This window comes from Symphodus melops (assembly GCF_947650265.1).
Source record: "Symphodus melops genome assembly, chromosome: 13".
Lineage (NCBI taxonomy): Eukaryota > Metazoa > Chordata > Actinopteri > Labriformes > Labridae > Symphodus > Symphodus melops.
In genome coordinates, this window is record NC_136703.1 from 8,118,694 (window position 1) to 8,138,678 (window position 19,985).

General features: G+C 42.3%; 1 protein-coding gene across 5 annotated transcripts; it reads left to right on the forward strand.

Moving 5' to 3' along the window:
• The first annotated feature begins 102 nt into the window (after positions 1-102).
• mbd6 (methyl-CpG binding domain protein 6) lies at positions 103-19,317 on the forward strand. Of its 5 annotated transcripts, none has more exons than XM_079358740.1 (14): positions 103-355; positions 1,308-1,347; positions 1,451-1,512; positions 2,168-2,307; positions 3,195-3,297; positions 7,820-7,991; positions 9,565-11,970; positions 12,379-13,442; positions 13,783-13,891; positions 14,021-14,166; positions 15,690-16,454; positions 16,593-16,645; positions 16,807-16,873; positions 17,588-19,317. In XM_079358740.1, exons 4-14 carry the CDS (start codon positions 2,192-2,194, stop codon positions 17,657-17,659), a joined length of 5,073 nt encoding a protein of 1,690 aa, XP_079214866.1. In that variant the 5' UTR covers positions 103-355; positions 1,308-1,347; positions 1,451-1,512; positions 2,168-2,191; the 3' UTR covers positions 17,660-19,317. The 5 variants fall into 5 exon arrangements, with proteins under 5 accessions (XP_079214866.1, XP_079214864.1, XP_079214865.1 ...); XM_079358741.1 differs by lacking the exon at positions 103-355 and adding an exon at positions 387-414; XM_079358742.1 differs by lacking the exon at positions 103-355 and adding an exon at positions 435-687.
• The last annotated feature ends 668 nt before the right edge of the window (positions 19,318-19,985 follow it).

Genomic DNA, 19,985 nt, shown 5'->3' on the forward strand with positions numbered 1-19,985 from the left:
GCAGTCATAGCCCGGGCCTGTTTTTATTCTGTCATGATCATGTCCTCTACCAAGGAGCTCCGCACTGATGTCTGTCTGGAAACACTACAAAGGTCCCGTTGCATGTTGGGTACAATACTCCCAAAGCACCGAATGCGCATGCGCAACTGAAAACTCCATTATTTTTTTTTCTCGGATCTGTAAGAAAAAAAAAACAGTGGGAAACTGTGAATTTGGGATTACATGGGTCGTGATGGTAGTCGGAATACATTTGAATACCAGATGGTTTAGCACAGCAAAGACCAAAACAACGGCTGGATAAGTGAAGAGCAGAAGCGGGACATCCTTCAGTCTTGCTGGGACTCTCCATAATCAAGTAAATCTGAAGTCAGCTCTGCTAGCCTAGCTGGAAGTGTTAGCCTCAGATGAAGCGCAGTAAGATGAAGCGTTATTGCCCTTTGTTTTTAAATCGGAATGGCAGACATTGCATAAACGCCCCGAGCTAATTGGTAGCGATTTTAAGTGGTTTTCATGATGAAATAGTTTATTTTAAGGTTATTTATTAAAGTATCAGCGGTCTTCAGAACATTCTCTGGCTATTCCGTTAGCTCGTCAGCTAAGACTTGATTCTCCCGCGAGCTGCAGAGACGAAGACTCAAAAACTTCGCCAACACAGAGAGAGAGCTCGGAGCAGAGAAAGGTTCCTAGGTTATCAGAATAATTCATTAGATACATGCTATAAATAAGTCAGTGAAATGTTATCACAGTTTGTTGCTAAGCAGTGAAATGCTTTGGTCATTTCTTGTTAGCGTAACATAGATGCGAGAGTTTTGCATCGGAGTGTTTTGTGCGCCTGACAGCTGTCACGACAACATACTACAAAGTAGGGTAGCTTGTTAGCTTAGCTCCTAGCCTAGCTGCTAGCCTGCTTCGTATCAGTCGTAAAAGGTTGTCAGATATTGCTCCATCCCTGCAAACTACAGAGATATCGATGCATTTCAGACAGGAATACCACCGAGGTTATACTCAAAGAATCCTCCAGAAAGCCAAATTGTTACTTAAAGTTGCTTGTTGGAAGCGCATCTGCTAATAGTGTTGCTAAACATCCAGTAAACCACGGGCCTATACAAACACACCCACCCACTTCAGAGTAGCCACAGCTTACTCTGAAGTTGTTTTCTATTTGACAAGAGTATTGCATTAGATGTAGAGTCTGTCCAGTTTTGAGAAGGCTTAGTTTGTACTGATTTCAGGAGAGGGTACATGAAATCAGTTTTTTTGCTCTGGTTCTCGCATATTACATAATCCACCTCCACCTTTCTTTCCAGGCTCTCCATCGTCATCAAAGACTCTGATGTTAGCTGAACGGTACATCTGCAGGAGACAACCTCTTAGTTGAGCTGAGGAAAGTCCTGGTGTTTGGGCATCAAGTCAGGTTTAACTGGCAGTCTGTGTGCTTCTAACCCACCAGCATGTACACTGAACAGTGGATACCTTAGCCAGAACAGATCTTGGCTTATTAAAGATGACAAGGTACGCTATTTAATTACTCTCATTTGAACACGTTTTTGCACATTGCACATTTGCTGTTGAAAGTAAATGTTATTTTAGGATTAAAGGTTAGAGACGACTTTCTGCATTTCTTTGGGCTGCCAGGAGTACAAATATATTGACATGTCATGCTCGGGATGGGCAGCTGGGAAGTGTAGTCTCAGAATTAGTATTTTTTAAAAGGTGAAATATATTTAATAAACTGCTGTTAGTGCATGTATTGTTTTGTCAAGCTTGCATTTTGGAGAAAGATTGGCATTATTATATTATGCTTTAATTAGATTATTAATACCCCCAATGACTTCACTTCTGACACTTGTGCTCATCTATTTTAAGCATGCCCTAGTTTACTTACTATATCACTTAAGGTGAGGCACAACAAACTGCAGTTGCATGTATACGTTTATCACAAGGTTCAGCTGTTTTGGTAAAGTGTCATTTTAAAATCCCACAAAATAAATGCCAGTTAAAAAATGAGATAACTGATCAAAATGTACAATTCCAGTACTTTTAGTGCTGTTCATTAAGTTGGAAAAGAACACTTCAGAAAAACTATTATAAAGAGTATGTAAAAATGAAAGGCTAGACCACTAACAGTACAGAAACGTGTATATTAACACCAAACTGCTTTTTCAAGGTGCTGGCAGGCCACAGCAAAAAAATGATGGGAGGCAGTGAGACTGTAAGTGGGGACAAGGATGGGGTCCACACCACTGCAATTCAAGTCCCCATCGGCTGGCAGAGGAGAGTGGATGGTGGTCAGGTGATCTACGTCAGGTGGGTTGGTTTAGTTTAACAGGAAGCATTATATGCAGGCTGATTGCGCCTTATTATTAAATGTAGACAAAGGGTTTTCACTGTAAGGCACATGATTATGTCCTTTCTTGAATGACTGTGTATGAACTGAATTATATAAGAAATGAAAATGTTTTTTTTTTTTTTTTCAATTTGGCTAAAGATGCAGATTTCAGTTTAGATTTTCTTTGTTTCTTTGTTTCTCAAAAGCACAGTAGGGTTTTGTTCATTTAGATGCACATACAGTATATCATTTAGCAGTCATAGATGGTGGATATCGTTTAACATACAAAAGTGCGAAAGAAAAAAAAGTCAAGTCATCTGTATTTATTTTTATTTATCTGTAACACAATCGGCAGTTAAACAGAGTGGAGCTCATAGAGAAATGTGTAAATCCTTTTGAACCTTTTTAGAATAAGAAACAATGAGACTATACAAGGTAAAGCACCTTGTTATTCATAAGCTATAGACTGGTAATCAATTGAGTCACTCATGTTCACCCGCATTTATTTTTAAAAAATCGTACCACAATTATTGTATCCTGAAAGTTTCTTTAGATCAATGTGTAATTGTATATAATGATGGCTTTGTGAGCTATAAATGATATGTTTATATATATATATGTATATGTATATGTATATATATATATATATGTATATATATGTGTATATATATATATATATATATATATATATATATACATATACATATACATATATATATGTATATATATTTTAAAAAAAAAAGAGCATTAAAGGTGTGTTCATCTTTTTAACATTAACTTTGGTTTTGCTTCAAACTCTTCTTTGTTTAAATCCGGTCAGTTTGCTGTCAGTCTGACTTTATTTGTTCCTGCTTTTTATCTTTAGTCCTAGTGGCACAGCTCTAGCCTCCCTGGACGAGATCAAGACCTATCTCTTGACTGATGGCACCTGCAAATGTGGTCTTGAATGTCCTCTCATCATCCATAAGGTACAGCCGGTCTATAACTGATTTATTTATGCTCTGTTTGAGTGGTATGGCTGTCCAGGCTGTGTATCCTGGGCTTCTGACTCTCGACTCCGGACTCCTTCAAGGATTTTCTTTTCTATGGATGTTGATTTTTGCCCGGCTTTTACATGGGGGCCGATGATTTTAAAAACATTTTTAGCATACTAGTTTATGAGCGGAAACCCACGCTACGGTCCGTGTCTGAGTTTATAATCCAAGGGTCGCTCACAGAAGGGACAGAAGTGAAGCTGTTGGCAGCCGCTGTCTTTCAGCTATGACATCTAACGTGTGGGCGTTTATGAAACGTTGATACTGTAGCAGTATTTAACGAGAAAATCTCATAAGAAACCCCTGACAAAACTGCAGTGTCACAGGAAGACGATGTAAATGTATGAGTTACTTCTTAATGTTTTTTATTATCAAGGCATTACTTAACTGGCCAGTTTGAGCATGGCAAACCGGCTACCGGCATTTACTTCCCATCTTCGTTGGTACACCAGTGCAGCAGGGGTTATTTAGGTTCTGGCTTGTCAGTTGTGCTGCCAACAGCGATCTCTCAGCGTCAGTATTGTATCGGTGTCTGACATCCTAACGTGCCGCCTGTACTGTCTTTGAAGCAGTAAGACAATCCTGTCTTTAATGAAGTCAGGTGTCAGGGTGCACTTTGGATTCTACAATCCTTCTGGGTTGGAGGAAACTTAACCAGACCCAATGTGTGCTTTGTTTACTGAGCTTAATGATCCTGCAGCTACCTGCCAAAGCAAGCTCAAACCATCCAGCATGAGCATCCTGTTTTACTGCAAGACTGGAATGTCTTTCTTTTTACCTGTGATGTTAAACATCAGGTTTATTGTTGGCAGTGAAATTAAAACTCTGTCCTGCTTATATGTACCTGTAACTTTAAAATCCTAGAACACCATGTAGACCATCTCATGCTCTGCAGCATCGTTAGCCTCATAGTCCACAGCATTGGAGGGAAGTTACCAAGTTTTTGTCAAAATTGCTTTAGCTTACCGACGGGTCCTTATTAGTTATTACAGGGCTTGAAAGCATCCGAGACCGGTGCCGTCTATTTCTGTCAGTGAGATTTCTTTATACGGTTAGTCAGTTAGTTTAGTTTGTGGCAACTTTCGACTTTGGTCGACTGCAAGTCTGTTTAATTGCATCCAGATTCTTCCCACATGCATCTCTTCCGTGTGCCTCTTTCATCGGAGATGCATGAAGAGGAAATGAGGAAATATTTCCAGTATGGTGGCAGCTGATCACAGCTGGAGCAGCTGTAAAACAGCTTAAAGAGCATATTGCAGGTTAAAGACAAAACTTAACTAATCATAGGAAAATACGTTAACAATACTGTTTTTAAAGAAATTCTGAAATTAATAACCCACAGGGTCTCCAGGAGACGTTTTAGTACGTTTTCGCACGTCTTTGCTTTTTACTTCCGCATTCGGCTGTGACGTAACATAAGGGAGTCCCGCTGAATCCCCGTCTGTTTAACATAGAAAATCATGGATCCGAGTGTCACTCCCGTCAATAAAGAGGAAGAAGACATGTATTCCTTTACATATAATGGTCCACTGGCTTATTATTCTGAACCTGTTAAATGTGATAGAGAGCAGAAACAGGCAGGATTAAAGGAATAACGGCCTCAGGAGAGAAGTGAAGCTGTGGTGTGAGGAGAGACCCGGAGCAGGCGTCCTGCTGAGTGACAGGTGTCAGCTCGCCATATATGGGCGAGTGCTGTGTTCACATCAGCATATGTAAAGTTTGTAATCACATTCAATCAATTAAAAAACTATTTGTAGAAGGTGCAAGTGACGATCATTCACCTTTACATTGTATGTTACACTTGTAAAAACGGCAAATCTGTACAACGTATTACGGTGCCGCGCTGTGCGCGCGCGAGAGAGAGAGCGAGAGAGAGAGAGAGAGAGAGAGACAGACAGACAGACATAGAACCCGATTACACGGCCTGTGCAAATGCAGCACCATGTCTTAATTGTTTATTCCTCATGCAGCCCAGTGCTCACGTTGTTATAGAAAATACAGTGTATGGTGCAGGATCACGGCGCACGTAATCCACACAAACATGCACAACAGCGCACACACTCCACAGTTTAATGCGTGCACATATATTAGGCTACTACAAAAAGTTTAAAGTTTTAATTGGATAGAGGACCGACGTAAAGCTTGTGTTTCTGTTTGTTTCCAAACCGCGCGTTCCGTCTTTTCCCACTGCGCACACACAAACACACACACACACACACACACACACTCCACAGTTTAATGCGTGCACATATATTAGGCTACTACAAAAAGTTTAAAGTTTTAATGGGATAAAGGACCGACAGAAGTAAAGGTTGTGTTTCGTTTCGTTTCCAAACTGCGCGTTCCGTCTTTCCCCACTGCGCACACACACAAACACACACACACACACACACACACACGCGCACACACACACACACACACACACGCGCTCTCTTGTAACAGAGTTGGATTTATAATAAATCGTATGACTACATATATTAAAACAGACTGTCCGGTGTCTATTACGCTCACACTAGAGAATATACAGAGGATTCCAGCAGATCAAATCATTAAACGCTTTCTGTCTGCGTATATAATATTTTATGTTAAACAGCCAGAGATTTAAATCATTAATAAGGAAACGTTTTTGTGTCTGATACCGAAATATTCAACGTGTCTGTTCGATCGTTTCTGAGGTTGTGAGAATAATTCACCAAAACACACTATGAATAATCAAGCCACTTACACTGTGCACCTGAATGTGCGCCGCTCAAGTTACAAACTATAGCAGGGAGGCATCCTGTCTGTTCTCACTCACTACCACGTATCATTACTCCTCTTTAATCATGTTTTAGCCTGTTTTTTTGTGCTTTAATTCTTTTGTGCTGCCTTCTAAATGTTTGTTTGTAAAGTGTTTGATGCTCTCGGTGCAAGACAAGTTCCCCCAGGGGCAATAAAGGCTTCATTCATTCATTCATACACGGACGCATAAAGCCGATCAAAGCAGAGTCAGAGAACGGGACTCCCTTATGTTACGTCATATGACGCGTTGTTGAAAAAAAAGCACGTTCTAAACGGCTATGCTAAAACAGCCACTTTCTCCTCTAAATTAGAGCACTTATGTGTTGTAGAACATATTAAAAAAATAACCTACTTATTTTACAGCCATTAACAGACTATATAAAATATTAATTAAAAATTTTTTTTAACCTGCAATATGCTCTTTAAACAGCTGCACTTATGTGCACAGTACTTAATGCTAATACAGGAACACAGTTAGTAGAAGAAAGCCCGTTTTTTTCCCCCTCTGTTGTCTTTAATCTGTTTAATAATCACTCGCACATGAAGAAAAATCTGCAGTGTCATTATACAGTTATGCAAATATATTGGCTTGTGATATAAATGTCCAACTTGTTGTGAAACGCAGTGCTTTACCAGGGTCTCTTTTTTTTTTGTATCTCATGTAGGTGCCAAGAAAAGTAGTGTCTATTTGAATACAAAACACCAGAGATGTTGTGATGTCTCACTTCAGTCTGATTAATCAGAAGATACCATGGATTTTAAACAAGTATAACCGTAAACTTAAAAAATCCCAAGTCATGACAGTCAATAATAATAATACATTTAGTTTATGTTGCGCCTTTAAGGGACATATAATGCTCAGTTTGCATAATGGAGTAACAATAAGAATTCAAGACAAAGCCGTAAAACAAACAAGAAGGACACGCAACAAAGGATGGGAGAGTTACGAGAGGTTCTGAGCTGCGATGAACTGATGGTGTTTTTAAAATGGATCCAAACATGGAGCATCAAGACTGTTTAAATAGAGGGAGGGGGGATGGGGGTAACACTCAAAGCCCTGTCTTCATAGATAAGGAGTCTGTGGTCAAACAGCACAACTTCTCTTATGGAAACACAGTGTGAATCTGTTCATAATAATATTAGAAGTGTTGGAATCAATGTGTTGTATCAGTTCTGAATTGCAGAATCCCATCAGTTCTAATCCCATGTTGTACACAGCGTGCTGTGTTAGAATCTTTTACACATTTCAGACTCACCTGACCAATGCACCAGGTTAATTTTATCATTTGTTCACACACTAAGGAGATTTCTTTTCATACTGTTGAAAAATACAGTTTACTTATACTGTATAAAAGTGGCACTTAGATAAAAATAGCTTCTTAGAAGAAAAAGAATTTAATAGAGAGATTATGAAATTGAGTCTGATCTTAAGTGATGCTCACATAGCGTTTTACTTGTTTGCTGCATCAGAAGTTCTTTTGAAGCATTTTGAGAGATGCAGTCATGTGATAAGTCCAGCGTGTTCAACTGAATGTCTTGTTTGTATGCTGTATGTCCAGCTGTGTGGTGAAACCACAGCTCACCTTTTCTCCTTCAGAGATTGGACACTTTATTATTTTTGCATATGCGCATGTCTTTGTACTTTCTGATCTGCTTATATCTGTTTCTCCTTCAGGTGTTTAACTTCACTGTGGAAGTGAAGGTGGAGCAGCACAGCCAGCCATTGGGCAAAGCAGAGCAGGACATGACCAAATTGTGTAACCACCGCAGGAAAGTGGTAGCGATGGCTGCTCTGTGTCGAAGTATGCAGGCGTCACAGCTGCCCTTTGCCAATCTTCATTACTCAGGTAAGTTCTGAAACATTGCTCCTCACTAATCCGCTAAATAGCTTTTCAGGCACAACTTTGTAAAGCAGTGGTGTCCAATCATATCAATGTTTTTCGTGCGTGCCACAGGTTTTTTTTTTTTATTATTATCTATTTTAAATAATAATGTAATTAAACTTTTGTATTTTGACATTCAAAAATAACATAAATACATAATAACTAATTGCAGTGAGAAACTATTGTGCTTTAATTTTTTTGAAAAAAATTAGTGACGGTTTGTAGATCACAATCAAAAGGTTTGGAAATCTTATCTGTTTTTTTAATTAGTTTTTCTCAGAATCAAGCCTGTATCGTGGTTAATGTTTTGTAAAAGCTTTCTGTATTTAGCTCGAGTTATTAAATGGATAAACAACAGTCTGCTTGTTTGCAAAAATTAAAAACATATTTAAAAATAAATACCGTAAATTCCGGACTATAAGCCGCTACTTTTTTCTCACACTTCGAGCACTGCGGCTTCTACTCCGGTGCGGCTAATGCATGGATTTTTTATGGGGGACAATGAGCTTCTGCCGCAAAAACATTTGACTTCGTCACGTCGGATCTTAATATCAGTCATTTTGCGCTTCATGCACGCACCCTCATCATGGAAAACACACGGAGAAATGCATATGATGTAGCTTTCAAGTTAAAGGCGATCGACCTGGCTGTCAAAGAAGCTAACAGAGCTGCTGCACGTTAAGATGACACTGACAGCGACAACAGAGACTGAGGAAGTGAGTAATGAAGTCATTCTGAGGCAGTGAATGGATGGACTTTTTCTTGTGAAATATATTACGGTCATCTTTTTCATCAGCCGTGTTACAGACACCGTCGGCTAGGCTTCGTATTGTAACGGTTCATGTTGTAAAGTTAGTAGTTGATAATGTGTTCATAATTCCGATTATGTGGAGAGTCAGTGAATGCGCCAGCGAGAACGTGTTGAGTGGCTGTATGAGAGAACGCTGGGGGAGAGAGTTGGATTGTTACAGCAAGTTATGGTTTTGTTCTCCGCTGTAAACGGCGTGGTCACGGCCGACAGTGATCGGGTTATTAAAAGTTATTATTTGAACGCTCTCGTCGTCCTTTAACGTCCGTACGGACGCTACAGTATTTGCGGATGTTACCGGTAGCCTACGTCTGTGTAAATAGCTCTTGTTATAGCGTGGACACCTGCGGCTTATAATCAAGTGCGGCTTATATATGTACAAATACATTTATTTACTTATTTTTAGCCGGTGCGGCTTATATCCAGGTGCGCTCAATAGTACGGAATTTACGGTAAAGACAAAAACATTCATTGTATTGAGCATTTTCTATTTCAAGAATATATTATAGCCCTCGCTAATGTGAAACAGGAAAATAACAAAATATGCCATCGAAATGAGGCCTCGGGTCAAAATCTTCTGAAAAAAATCTGCCACAATTCCCCTCAAGGGCCGCAAATGGCCTCCGGGGCCGCACTTTGCACATCCCCGTTGTAAAGTTATAATAGACAAAAAGCAAAACAGTGTTGTCACAGAAACTGTTGATTTTCTTGTGTGTGTCTCACTTTCAGAGGGCAGCATTGAAATGGACAGCCGAGAGCCAAAGCCACTGCATTTAGGGCGGGAAGAAGAGGACCATGGAATTTACCATCCCAAACTTCATCCTGTCCACCCTCGCCGCAGCTGCAACCTCCACCCCAACCCCACAGCCAGCCCCAAGTCCTCACACCAGTTCATCTACCCGTACAATGGTTCCTCCCCTGTCCTTCACACAGGCACCAACTCTCACCATCCCCTCGAGGCTTTGAGAAGGCTCCACCATCCTCCTCCTATCTGTGTCTCCCCCAGCTCCTCGTTCCCTCCTCACAATGCTCCCCAGAGGTCGCCCCGCACCCCTACGCCTCAAAATGTCAGTCAAGGTCAAAGAACACCCAAAACCCCAGAAACTCCGGCTTCTCCTCTGCTGGGGCGCCTCTCTTCACCTCCTCTTTCCCCTATGACTATGGGCGGAGGAGGCAGAGGGGCACAGACTCACACTCATCACCCTCATGGTGTCATTGTGGGAGGCTCCCCCCTTTCTCCTTCTCCTTCAATCTCCCCCTCGGTGCATAACTTGAACTGTGTTTCTCCTCAGCAGCGCTCCTGTCACCCATCAGGCTCTCCCTCCCCTCTTTCTGATCACATAGGAGGGTCGGCAGCAGCAGCAGCAGGTGGAGGACTGATGGGAAGTAACTTGCCTCAGAGGAGGAAATCAACCTCTTCCTCCCCACACTCCCCCATGTCGGGTAGCTCCCCAAATCCCAGCCCCCACTTCCCCAAGTACAAGCTGGAAGACATCTTGGAGCAGTTTAGGAACTCAGGCAACAGCGGCACTAATAACCACCACCTCCTTATTCCTACTAACCCCTCCTCACTGACCAACCAAAGCAGTAGCAACCCTCATGTTCTCTCCTCTAAACCTTTCAAGTCTACCATGAGTCCGACGGCCAGCTCAGGGTCCTCAAGTTTTGGGTTCAACTCTGCGGGGTCCTCTACTTTACCTCTGGGGCCCTTTTCTAACCACCACCACCACCACAGCCATCAGAGCAAGCTGACACACCCAGCTTCTTACCCTGCGAGTAGCCTGCTCTCTGCTGCTGCCAAAGCTCAACTGGCTACCCAGATAACCCAGAGCTCAAATGCGGCCAGCAACCCAGTGAGCGTATCCTCTTCACTGGAGCAACAGTCAACAAAGGTAAAAAACAGCACTTTACATAACAGCCATCCTCCCTCCTCAGTTGCTTCTACCAGGCCTCCCCATCTCTCCCTTGCAGCAGCCTCCTCCGTCCTTTTTCCTTCATCCCACACTGTTGCCCCGTCCCTGGCTTCCTCCTTGCCCCACCTGCCTCCCACAGCGGAGGGCAATGCCTCGCACAGGAAGAGGCAGCGCCGATCTCCTACAGTGCTTAGCATGCTAAGAGACACCAATCAGGTTCCTCACGGGCAACAGAAGACCCCGCCAGGGGAAGCAGTGTCTGCGACAGTTATCAACCTATCCTCCTCTTCCTCCCCTTCATCCTCCTCTACCTCAACTGTCCAGAACCAGAAAGCTGTCATAGTAGGAAACCATCATCATCTTCTCCCCGGGCAGATGCCAAGGCTCCCTGCTCCCAGACAGAAAGCACACCTTTCGAGGCTTCCTCAGCACAACGAGGCGCTGGATTTTACCACAGGCCTGGCATCGACACCTCTCGCCTTGGATCCTCCTACGCAACCTCTGTCCGCTCTGTTACACCTCCTCAGTGTGCAGAACGCGCAAGCCTCGGCCTCGGCATCCAACTCGACTCCATCTCATCCGGGATCGGTTTTCACCGAAGGAGGAGGACGCCCTATTAAACAGAGCCCCAGACTGTCGCCCTCTCCTTCTGCCCATCATCCTGCCCCCCACGTCAGGCAGCCGCAGACTCACTCAGCAGCCCAAACTTGTAACACTAATCCTCCCCCCTTGGTGCCACAGCCGCTTTCTCCCCCACCCACTTCCTGCCAATTTGGATCAGTCCAGTCTCCATCGCACACTCAGTCTACTAAATTAAAGAGACCATCTCCGTCTTCTACAGTTCTACCCAACTCACAATTGGCTTTACATAACAGCAGCCCGCGTCAGCATTCATCCCCGGCCCCTTTAGACAAGCATCAACCCAACGAGAACGACATTCCCACAAACGACTCCGTTTCCCAAGCGGCATCGCGAGAAGCCTCACCACGGGAAACGGTGGCTCCAGACATGGGCGGTAACAGCGCGTCTGCATCAGTGGATCAGAGTCCCTCAGATGGCAACGTTTCAGTCGCAGTATCCAGCTCCCCGAAGCCCCTTGATCTTAGCAACCATGTCCTCGCCCTTCTCGCAGCATCGTCCTCTGTGCCCCAGGGGGGGGAGGACTCCTCCTCAGATCGTGCCACTGATGTCGTAATGTCTTCCCAAGGGAATCCCACTGCAGGTAAGAAGCGTCCAAAGATGTGACTGAAGTTTTGATTGCATGTGGAAGTAATGCCGTTCATCGAACTATGATTATAATTCAAACTCTACTCCTTTAAGGATGATCAATATAAAGTATGCGTGTGCTCATGAGCTCCCCTTTTAAAACAAGGCATTGCAGATTATTGCATTGCTAAGGTTGGTTCAGACTAAGTGGGTCATGTTTTTAATATTTTAAAGCCTATACGTGTTTTCTTTGAGCCAATTCAACTCATATTAACTCATATAAGATATTGTATTGTAAGCGTTTTAATGTTTTGCAGAAAACTATCAGGCTCTACAGTTTAACCCTGTTTACTCTTGTCTAAAATGTCCTCACTGATAAATCAGCCTGAAAAGATGAAATGAATGCTTTCTGTCTTCCCTACAGGGCCAGAGGAGCCGAGATGTGTGGACACAAAAGTCTCCATCCTGACAAAACCTCCAGCGGCCACCAGTCCCGGGCCCAACATCTCGTCTCGTCTCGTGGATAGTCACAGTCCTCAAACACCTTCAATTATAGGTGACTCAGCCACTCCCCTGCCTCTGGCTGAGGCTTTCCCCTTCATGAACCAGGAGCAGCTGCTTCAACTTCTGTCATCCACAGGAGGTCTACCGTCTCTCCTGGACCCTACAGTTCTGGCTTCATTACCATTAGGTGGACTATGGCTGGGAGGTCAAAATGCACAGATGCCCCCTGCTAATGCCACACAACAACAACAGCAGCAGCAGCAACAACAACAACAACAACAACAACAACAGAATCTTGCAGAGCAGCAGCAATCGGAGCAAAGTCAGCAGTTACTGATGCAACAAGAAGAGACACAGCAGCAGAACCAGGATCAACAGCAGAAGCAGCAACAGATGAACAACAGCCCTCTGTTTCCATTGTTGCCCTTGTTAAGTGGTGCTCAAGGGGAGCTGCCTCTGAACCTTTTGGGCCTGCTTAACCCTCTCCCTGCCCCGGCCTCAGCCTCAACTCCCGCCCCAGGACAGGAAGCAGACTTAGGGCTAACAGAAAAACCTAGCCTTCAGGCTCTGCTCATGGCATCATTGTTGCTTGGACAACAGCAGGCGCCTCTGTTACCTCTATCTGGGCTCGCTCAGTTGAGCCAGGTCAGCTTAGAAGTCCCTCTCCAGCAGCCACAGCAGCTGCCGACCACATTCGAGGGTCTCAGCTTGGAAAAGACTTCTGGTTTCCTGGATCCATCCACACTTCATGGCCCTGGACTTTTGGAGGTTGCACAGGGCCTCCTCCCTATTCCTCCAGGAGCTGAGGGCTATATCCAAGCCCTGCAGTCTCTGCTCCTTCCTGCTGGTCTTCCTTGTCCCCCTGCAGCCTTCCTGCCCCTCAGCCCTGCCTTGCTTGCTGCTGCCCTGGGCTCTGCTGAGCTCCACCCACCTCCCCACACCCATTTAGTTCCTGCACAGCAAACCCAACATACCCCTCCTCAGGTAGGCCCCTCTACCTGAAAAAAAAATAGCCTTCACTTCTCCTTTTTTTTTTTTTTTTTGTAAAACCCAACAACTGTCCTTAACTGCTAAACTGTATTTTTTTCTATTGAACAATTTCAAAGGGAACCTCCTCAGTCTGCATGAAGGGTTTGGTTGCAGTCTGACTTAACTAATTATAATAAAGGTGTACTGTGCACATCTTTTGGAGAACATTTAAAATGACTACAATGTAAAGAATGTTTAGAAACCTCTTCTCTCATTTCTTCTTCAAAAGACTATTTTATGATTCATTAGCAAAAAACGGTGACCCTCTCCTCTTCTTCACCACGCTGCTCTTCAGGTATCGGCTGATTCTGGTGTTGACACCCTCATCCCCTTATCGCTCCAAGGCAAGGACAACCCGATTCTTCAACATTTACTGCCCACTTTGCTTAACCCTGCTATGTTAGGTGAGTCACTGCTAGGAATAAATGAAGTGATACCAGAATAAAAAAAAAACTAAAAAAAAACAACTGTTCTCAGTTATAAATGTTTGTGCGTGAATTAACTCTTATCACTCCCTCTGTGTGTCTTTGTAGGAGATCTCTCTGCCATAACAAGTCTCCATAACATGTTGGGGATTGGACCAGGTTCCATTCTTCTACCACCAGTCCAGGCCTCTGCTTTAGGCATGCCTCTGCTGCAGGGTCCTGATGGAGCCATCAACCTGCTCAACAACATACAGGTAGATAACTGAAATGAAGCTCAGTGAATAGATCAGGTCCAACATCTCCAACAAAGTCAAACATCTTTTCTTTGTTGATCATGTGAATCTTGTTTTTTTCCCTTCACTTTTAAAATGTATGCATTATTAGAATAGGACAAGAAACGTAATGATTTGGATCATTCTGTAATGTTTCAGATACCCTTTATCGGGCATGTGACTGGTTATGATAATTTCGGTACACATTACATACGGCCAGCCTTCTGCACCTCAGTAAGGTTGAGAAGCATGTGATCCTGACTCAGCCAATCAGAAGAGTTCACGCTATGTCCCTGATCCTGCTATTGTGGCATTTGAACCAAATCTTCCTCACTATGTTTTTTTAAATGAAATTAAAAAGTTTTGATTTTTTTTTAAACAGATATTAAGTTCTATTATGTCCCCCAGTAACACTCTGAAGTGGAAATTTTTGAGTTTCAAAGTATTTCAATGAGTGCCCTATAAAGGGTTAATGGTACATATTAACATGAGCAATTAAGAATTTTCAGATTTATTAAAAGACAATTAAACAAATCAAATATGTTCAATTTAAATGATACTAGTTTGTTCATTACAGTTACCCCTGTGGACAAAGCTCTACCTTTAATAGTTTTGTTAATCCTACTTTCAAAGTCAAATAAGAATATAGTCACCAATTGGGAATATTTGCTGTGGAAAATGTCAAAGAAGGCTGTTCCTTTAGCCTGCTGTTGGCGACTTGTGTGACACCGGCCCCTCGACAGTGAATTCATGCAGGCTAAGAAAATGACTATATTTAATCCGTTTGGTCGCGGATTGTCTCGTTGCTTTTGTAGGTGATTAAAGACATCTCATTAATATCTCTTGACATAAGAAGTTGTTTGAATTTTATTTGTGTGCAAAGGCAAGAGGTACCAAAGCTTGAACTGTCCTGATTATAAAAGCTTGGTTATCTCTGGATTAAAGAAGGGATGAAGGAGCAGCCAGCTGAGCTGTGCCTGAAGGAGGAAGGACGGGAGGAGGGGGACAAGAATTTAGCCTTAAAGCTGAAAGAGAAGCCATGGAGTGGTTTGATTTAGGATTGGTAAAATCAGAATCACAACCCTGAATATTGTTATTAGTGAGGGTCAAAGAAGAGCTCACATCATGGAGCATTGAGATGAACCATGAACAACATGAGACATACTCGAACGTTTGTGACTGTGATCATCTGAAACTTGACGTTTAATGGCAACAGAAGGCTTTTTGTTTAGCGATGAGATAGCCTCGAGCAGCCAGTTAGTCGTATCAGTGTTGAGGGATTTGTTTCTCTTCACTGACTGTTTTCAAGTACACATCCAATGCTTGATGAAATTATAGTTGATGGAACTACAATACTATTCGAAGGAAACCACAGCGCTTCCATCAACAACAGTATCAGATCTAAAACAAATATAGAAGATTTGCCTTTTACACATTTGTTTCTTACACATTTTAGATATTTGAATGTTATTGATTGCCTCAAATGTATTCTTTTTGTCTTTCAGCTAAATCTTGCACCACCCTCAGAGGGCGAGAAGCCTGTCTCATTGCAGGAGTCACAAAGCCCTGCCCCACAGGAAGACATTCCAGCTATTCAGATTTCTCCTGAAGTGGTCCCTAGTCCGGTTCCAACTCCAGCTCCTGCTACTGCCCAAGAGCCAGTGCCGGCCCCGCAGCGATTACCTGAGGGCAAGTCTGTCATCGATCCTTACACCTCTTTCATGGACACGATTTATACCTCCTTTCTTCAAGTCAACGCTAAAGAGCAGGAAGACGGGGCCAATTTGGGGCCCTCTGACCCCACTTCACCCTACTGTGCCTTACCGCCGGTTTCTTTCCCTGTGGAGCACCATACCCGCTCCCACCCCGCCCCAATACCCCAGGCAAGTGCCCCAGTCTCCCTCAGCCCCCGCCGGGCCTGTTCCCTCCGCAACCCAGACTTATCACGACTCCACCTGGAAGCAGTGGCCCATTCTCCAGCCCAGGGGACCCCGAAACCCACCGAGGATGGGTCTACCCCGACTTTACAAAGGAAACCTGACATGGTGGAGGGACATACTCACCCAGAGCCTCCTCTGCCACCCATCTACTTGGAAGAGGCTAAGACGGACTGCACCGGGCCTTCTGCAGCTGTATGCCCCTATGTGCAGGCAGGGGTGGATAGGCAGGGTCATTTTCCCCATGCAGGATACCTCAGTCCACTGGATGGATGCAGTGGAAGGCCCAAAGAAGAGTCTGCTGAGACATTTCTGCACACTGAACAGAGCAGGGTGAGTGCTTTGGAAAGATGTTAGAGCTAACGGTGGGACTGCATAAAGTGAGCACCAAAATACATTGAAGTCTTTAATCAATGCCTGTGATTTATCATGGCTCGTTTCTGATGGCAACATCTAATTCTACCTCCAAAGGATCAAGCGGGAGCAGTGGGTGGAGCAAGAAGAGGAAGAAAAAGGAAACAAACGTTAGTAAACTTATTCCAAATGTCATTGTTGTTCATCACATACATGTGTTGTATTGGGTTCATAATCCCTTTATTATCACACTTGGTTTTTTTTTTTCTTCTCAGCTTTATTTGACTTTATTTGTCTGTGTTGAACCCGGGTGTGTTTCTTTCTTTTTCAGGCTACAGAATGTGTTAGAAGACTTCAGAGACATAGATCCTACAGCACTAGAGGACACCAAGGCTACGGTAAGACCGAGCCTCCTCTTATTGACTCACATTTCCTTTATCAGCACCTCTCTTTGGTTGTTTTCTGTCACAAGTGTAGAAAAGTTTATTTAAGACTTTGTCCCAGCCTTTTCCTTTAAAACACGGCCCTTACCTCACGGCACTTTAAACCGCTCTGATCCTGAATCAAAGTTTCATTATGAGAAGGTTGACCTTTTACATGATTCATGCGTGTCAGCACCAAGATGTGCTTGTCCCTCGAGAACACCAAAAGCAACCAAACATTAACACAAAGAAATATCATTAGTTAAAAGTATCTTAGAGAATAAATGTCATAAAATAAAGGTCCATTCAGTTGAATGTTTAAAAATATGATTTATTCATTTGAAAACAATGAGATTGGTCTTGTTGTGAGGTTGTAGTCTCTCCATTTCCAAAGTCAATAAAGTGCCTTTTAACTCTAAAAGCAGCCTGTTTTTAAACGTTTGTTTTCAAGCTTTCTAGACGTAAAGCATTCAATGTGAGTTTGTGCAGGCTTCATAGACGGGTCTCTGCAGTCAGTTCATACTCCACTTACTCTCCTGTGAATGGTTTGAAGGAGAGATAAGGACTGTGTTCCACGCTTGTGATTTTAGAACAATTAAATTCGGATTGCAAATCTGTCCTCCGTTAAGATAATAAAAAGAGATTAGTCTGATTTGAGTGTTTTTTTCTTCTCGGTCTTTCTTGCTCCAGTCAGCGCTGCTGAAGCCTGAGAGGTCAGTCCGCGGCAGGAGGCGTCGAGGCGCCAGGTCTCAAAGGCAGTGATTGGTGGAGGGAGCTGTGAGTCCCAGCTATACACCAATCAAAGGCGGTCCCCCCTCTCATCGCTCCACCATTGTCACCACTGTTTTTTATAATTCAACTGCACTATTATGCTGTTGTCATGTCGACCATTTGTATGGCAACCACTATGAATAGACACATAGGAGAGGGATCTAGCCTGACAAGTTAATTTATAAAGGTAAAAGAAAAAAAATCAAAAGAAACTTTGTCAATGCTTTTTCACATAGGTCTTCTCTTAGGTGTAGTTCACAAAATAATGGTTGCTTGACATTGTGATCCGAAATCTGTTGATTATGGTTGGTGTTAAAATAATATCAATAAGAAAACAAACAAAAAAAAACAAACAAGTACTGTTTTCTTCTCATCAGTGTGTTACTGTGAGTCAAGATCAAGCCCATCTACTTGAAATATGCTCTCTTTTGAAAGTGTGTTTGTACCTGTGTGGGTGTGTGTCTTTCTATATGTTTGAGTGTGTGTTGGACAACAGTGCTATTGCTGAGCCCCTCAATGTCTTATGGTGAGTTGAACTTGTTTTCATTAAATTATGTCGGCCCTTTATACCTTTCATGGAAAGATTGGGGGCTCTTTGCAGAGACGCACTGCGCGGTTGTATTTGAAAGAAGAGTTCTTAAAAGGTTTTCAAAAGGTGCTGGGGGGGGTCCTTAAGGTTTTTCTCTTTCTCAGTTGAATAAAAACCTTCTGTATGTGACAAACCAGGGAAATGACGTGGATCGATGTATCATATCATGTAACTTAACACTCTAAGAAAACAACTTTAAATCATGATTCAAGGTGTTCCTTCAGGTTTGTGCATCACTAATTGTGTCAACAAAGACATTTATAAGAAATGAAGTTCTTTTGTACAACTGTTTGAATCAGGTCATAATTATGTCAGGGTACCACTACAGATCAGGAAATGAAAGTGAATATGGCAACATGCAATCATTTCCACGATACAACCCGAAGAAATTAGTAACTCTTAAAACTAACACTTGGGCATCACTCATGACATTTTAAAAACCCCTCTTACATTTCATACTGTAAAGAACATGAAGCTGTGGTGTGATGGAGATGAATCAACAGCTGTTGTCTATTGAAACCCGTCCAAACACCCATTTCCCCAGCCATTAGATTATTGTCCAGAAAAAGGTATAGACTTTTTGCATTTGCAGATTTCCTGAGTTTACACAAAGTATAGTACTGAATGCCCTTTGATTGTTGATGAGAATGGCTGGAAAACACAACTTCAGACTGCGATCATGTCTAATGTGCATCTTTTAAGTCCTTGTGTTAATGTAGATTTGGAGTAATCTCCCCGTCTCCTCATATCACTGTTTGAGCTCTCCTCCACATGCTGCCCTGCCCCAAGAATACCGGCATCTCTAGCTGTATTTAAAAAAATAAAAATAAATACAGAAAAGTGAAAATGAAAGCAGATTATGCAATTTCTACACTTGGAAATGTGTATATATGTACAGTTAATGTGTTTTATTTTGATTTTATATTGTTAGAGAAAGAGAAAAGAAAACAAATTGTGAAATTTTTCTGGGAATTGTAATTAAGTATTTTTCTCATTCTACCCCTTGCTTTCAATACTTATGTTTCAGAAGATTAAATTGTGGACTGTAGCTTTCTTTTTTATATGGGAGTCTTTTTTTATTTAATATTAAACTATTTACAGAAAATGTACCTCTGTGTGGATTTCTGCTTCGAATTGGGTGCAAGGACCATCATCATCGTGCTCTCAAAATGTGCTTTAAAGTAATTGAATCTGGGCTTGACAACTGAGGAAATCCATTACATCTGTGAGGGGTTTGTGTTCTTGCATGTCTTAGTTTCTTTTTTCTTATATCTTAAAAATTACATCAAATTTAATTAGAAATGTGATTAATATCGGGGCATTGATTTAAAGCTGACTATATCATAGAAATGTATCTTAGAAAAAGAAACCATTTTAACAGTTTGAAAATGTTGCTCAATACACAGCTAGTTCTATTGTCAATGTGTGTTCTATGTTGATTAATATCCTCTTTTTTTTTTTTCAAACCTCATTGACCTTATTAATGAACTAAATTGTACTGTGTTATAGTGGGCATTTGTTTAAAAAAACCCAAATTGTTAATGCTAATTCCAAAAGGGTACAATAGGTATTTTCTTTAAATGTGCATAGTATTATCTTGTATTTTTCACATAGTGCTGTATCATCTCAGTCCTGTTACTCAGAATAACGCTTAAACAAGGTGAGGCCTGGAGTCATCAATAACCTGCTCTGCACTCCTATTACGGTTTCTCATGCCAGAACTCAGAA

What these genes read in the sequence shown, in the direction of transcription:
- mbd6 (XM_079358738.1), top strand. Translation starts at nt 2,192, where the DNA reads ATGATGGGAGGCAGTGAGACTGTAAGTGGGGACAAGGATGGGGTCCAC. An exon ending in CCAAGGGAATCCCACTGCAG is followed by an intron (nt 11,971 to 12,378) that starts GTAAGAAGCGTC and finishes TCTTCCCTACAG; the next exon opens with GGCCAGAGGAGCCGAGATGT. An exon ending in CCCAACATACCCCTCCTCAG is followed by an intron (nt 13,443 to 13,782) that starts GTAGGCCCCTCT and finishes GCTGCTCTTCAG; the next exon opens with GTATCGGCTGATTCTGGTGT.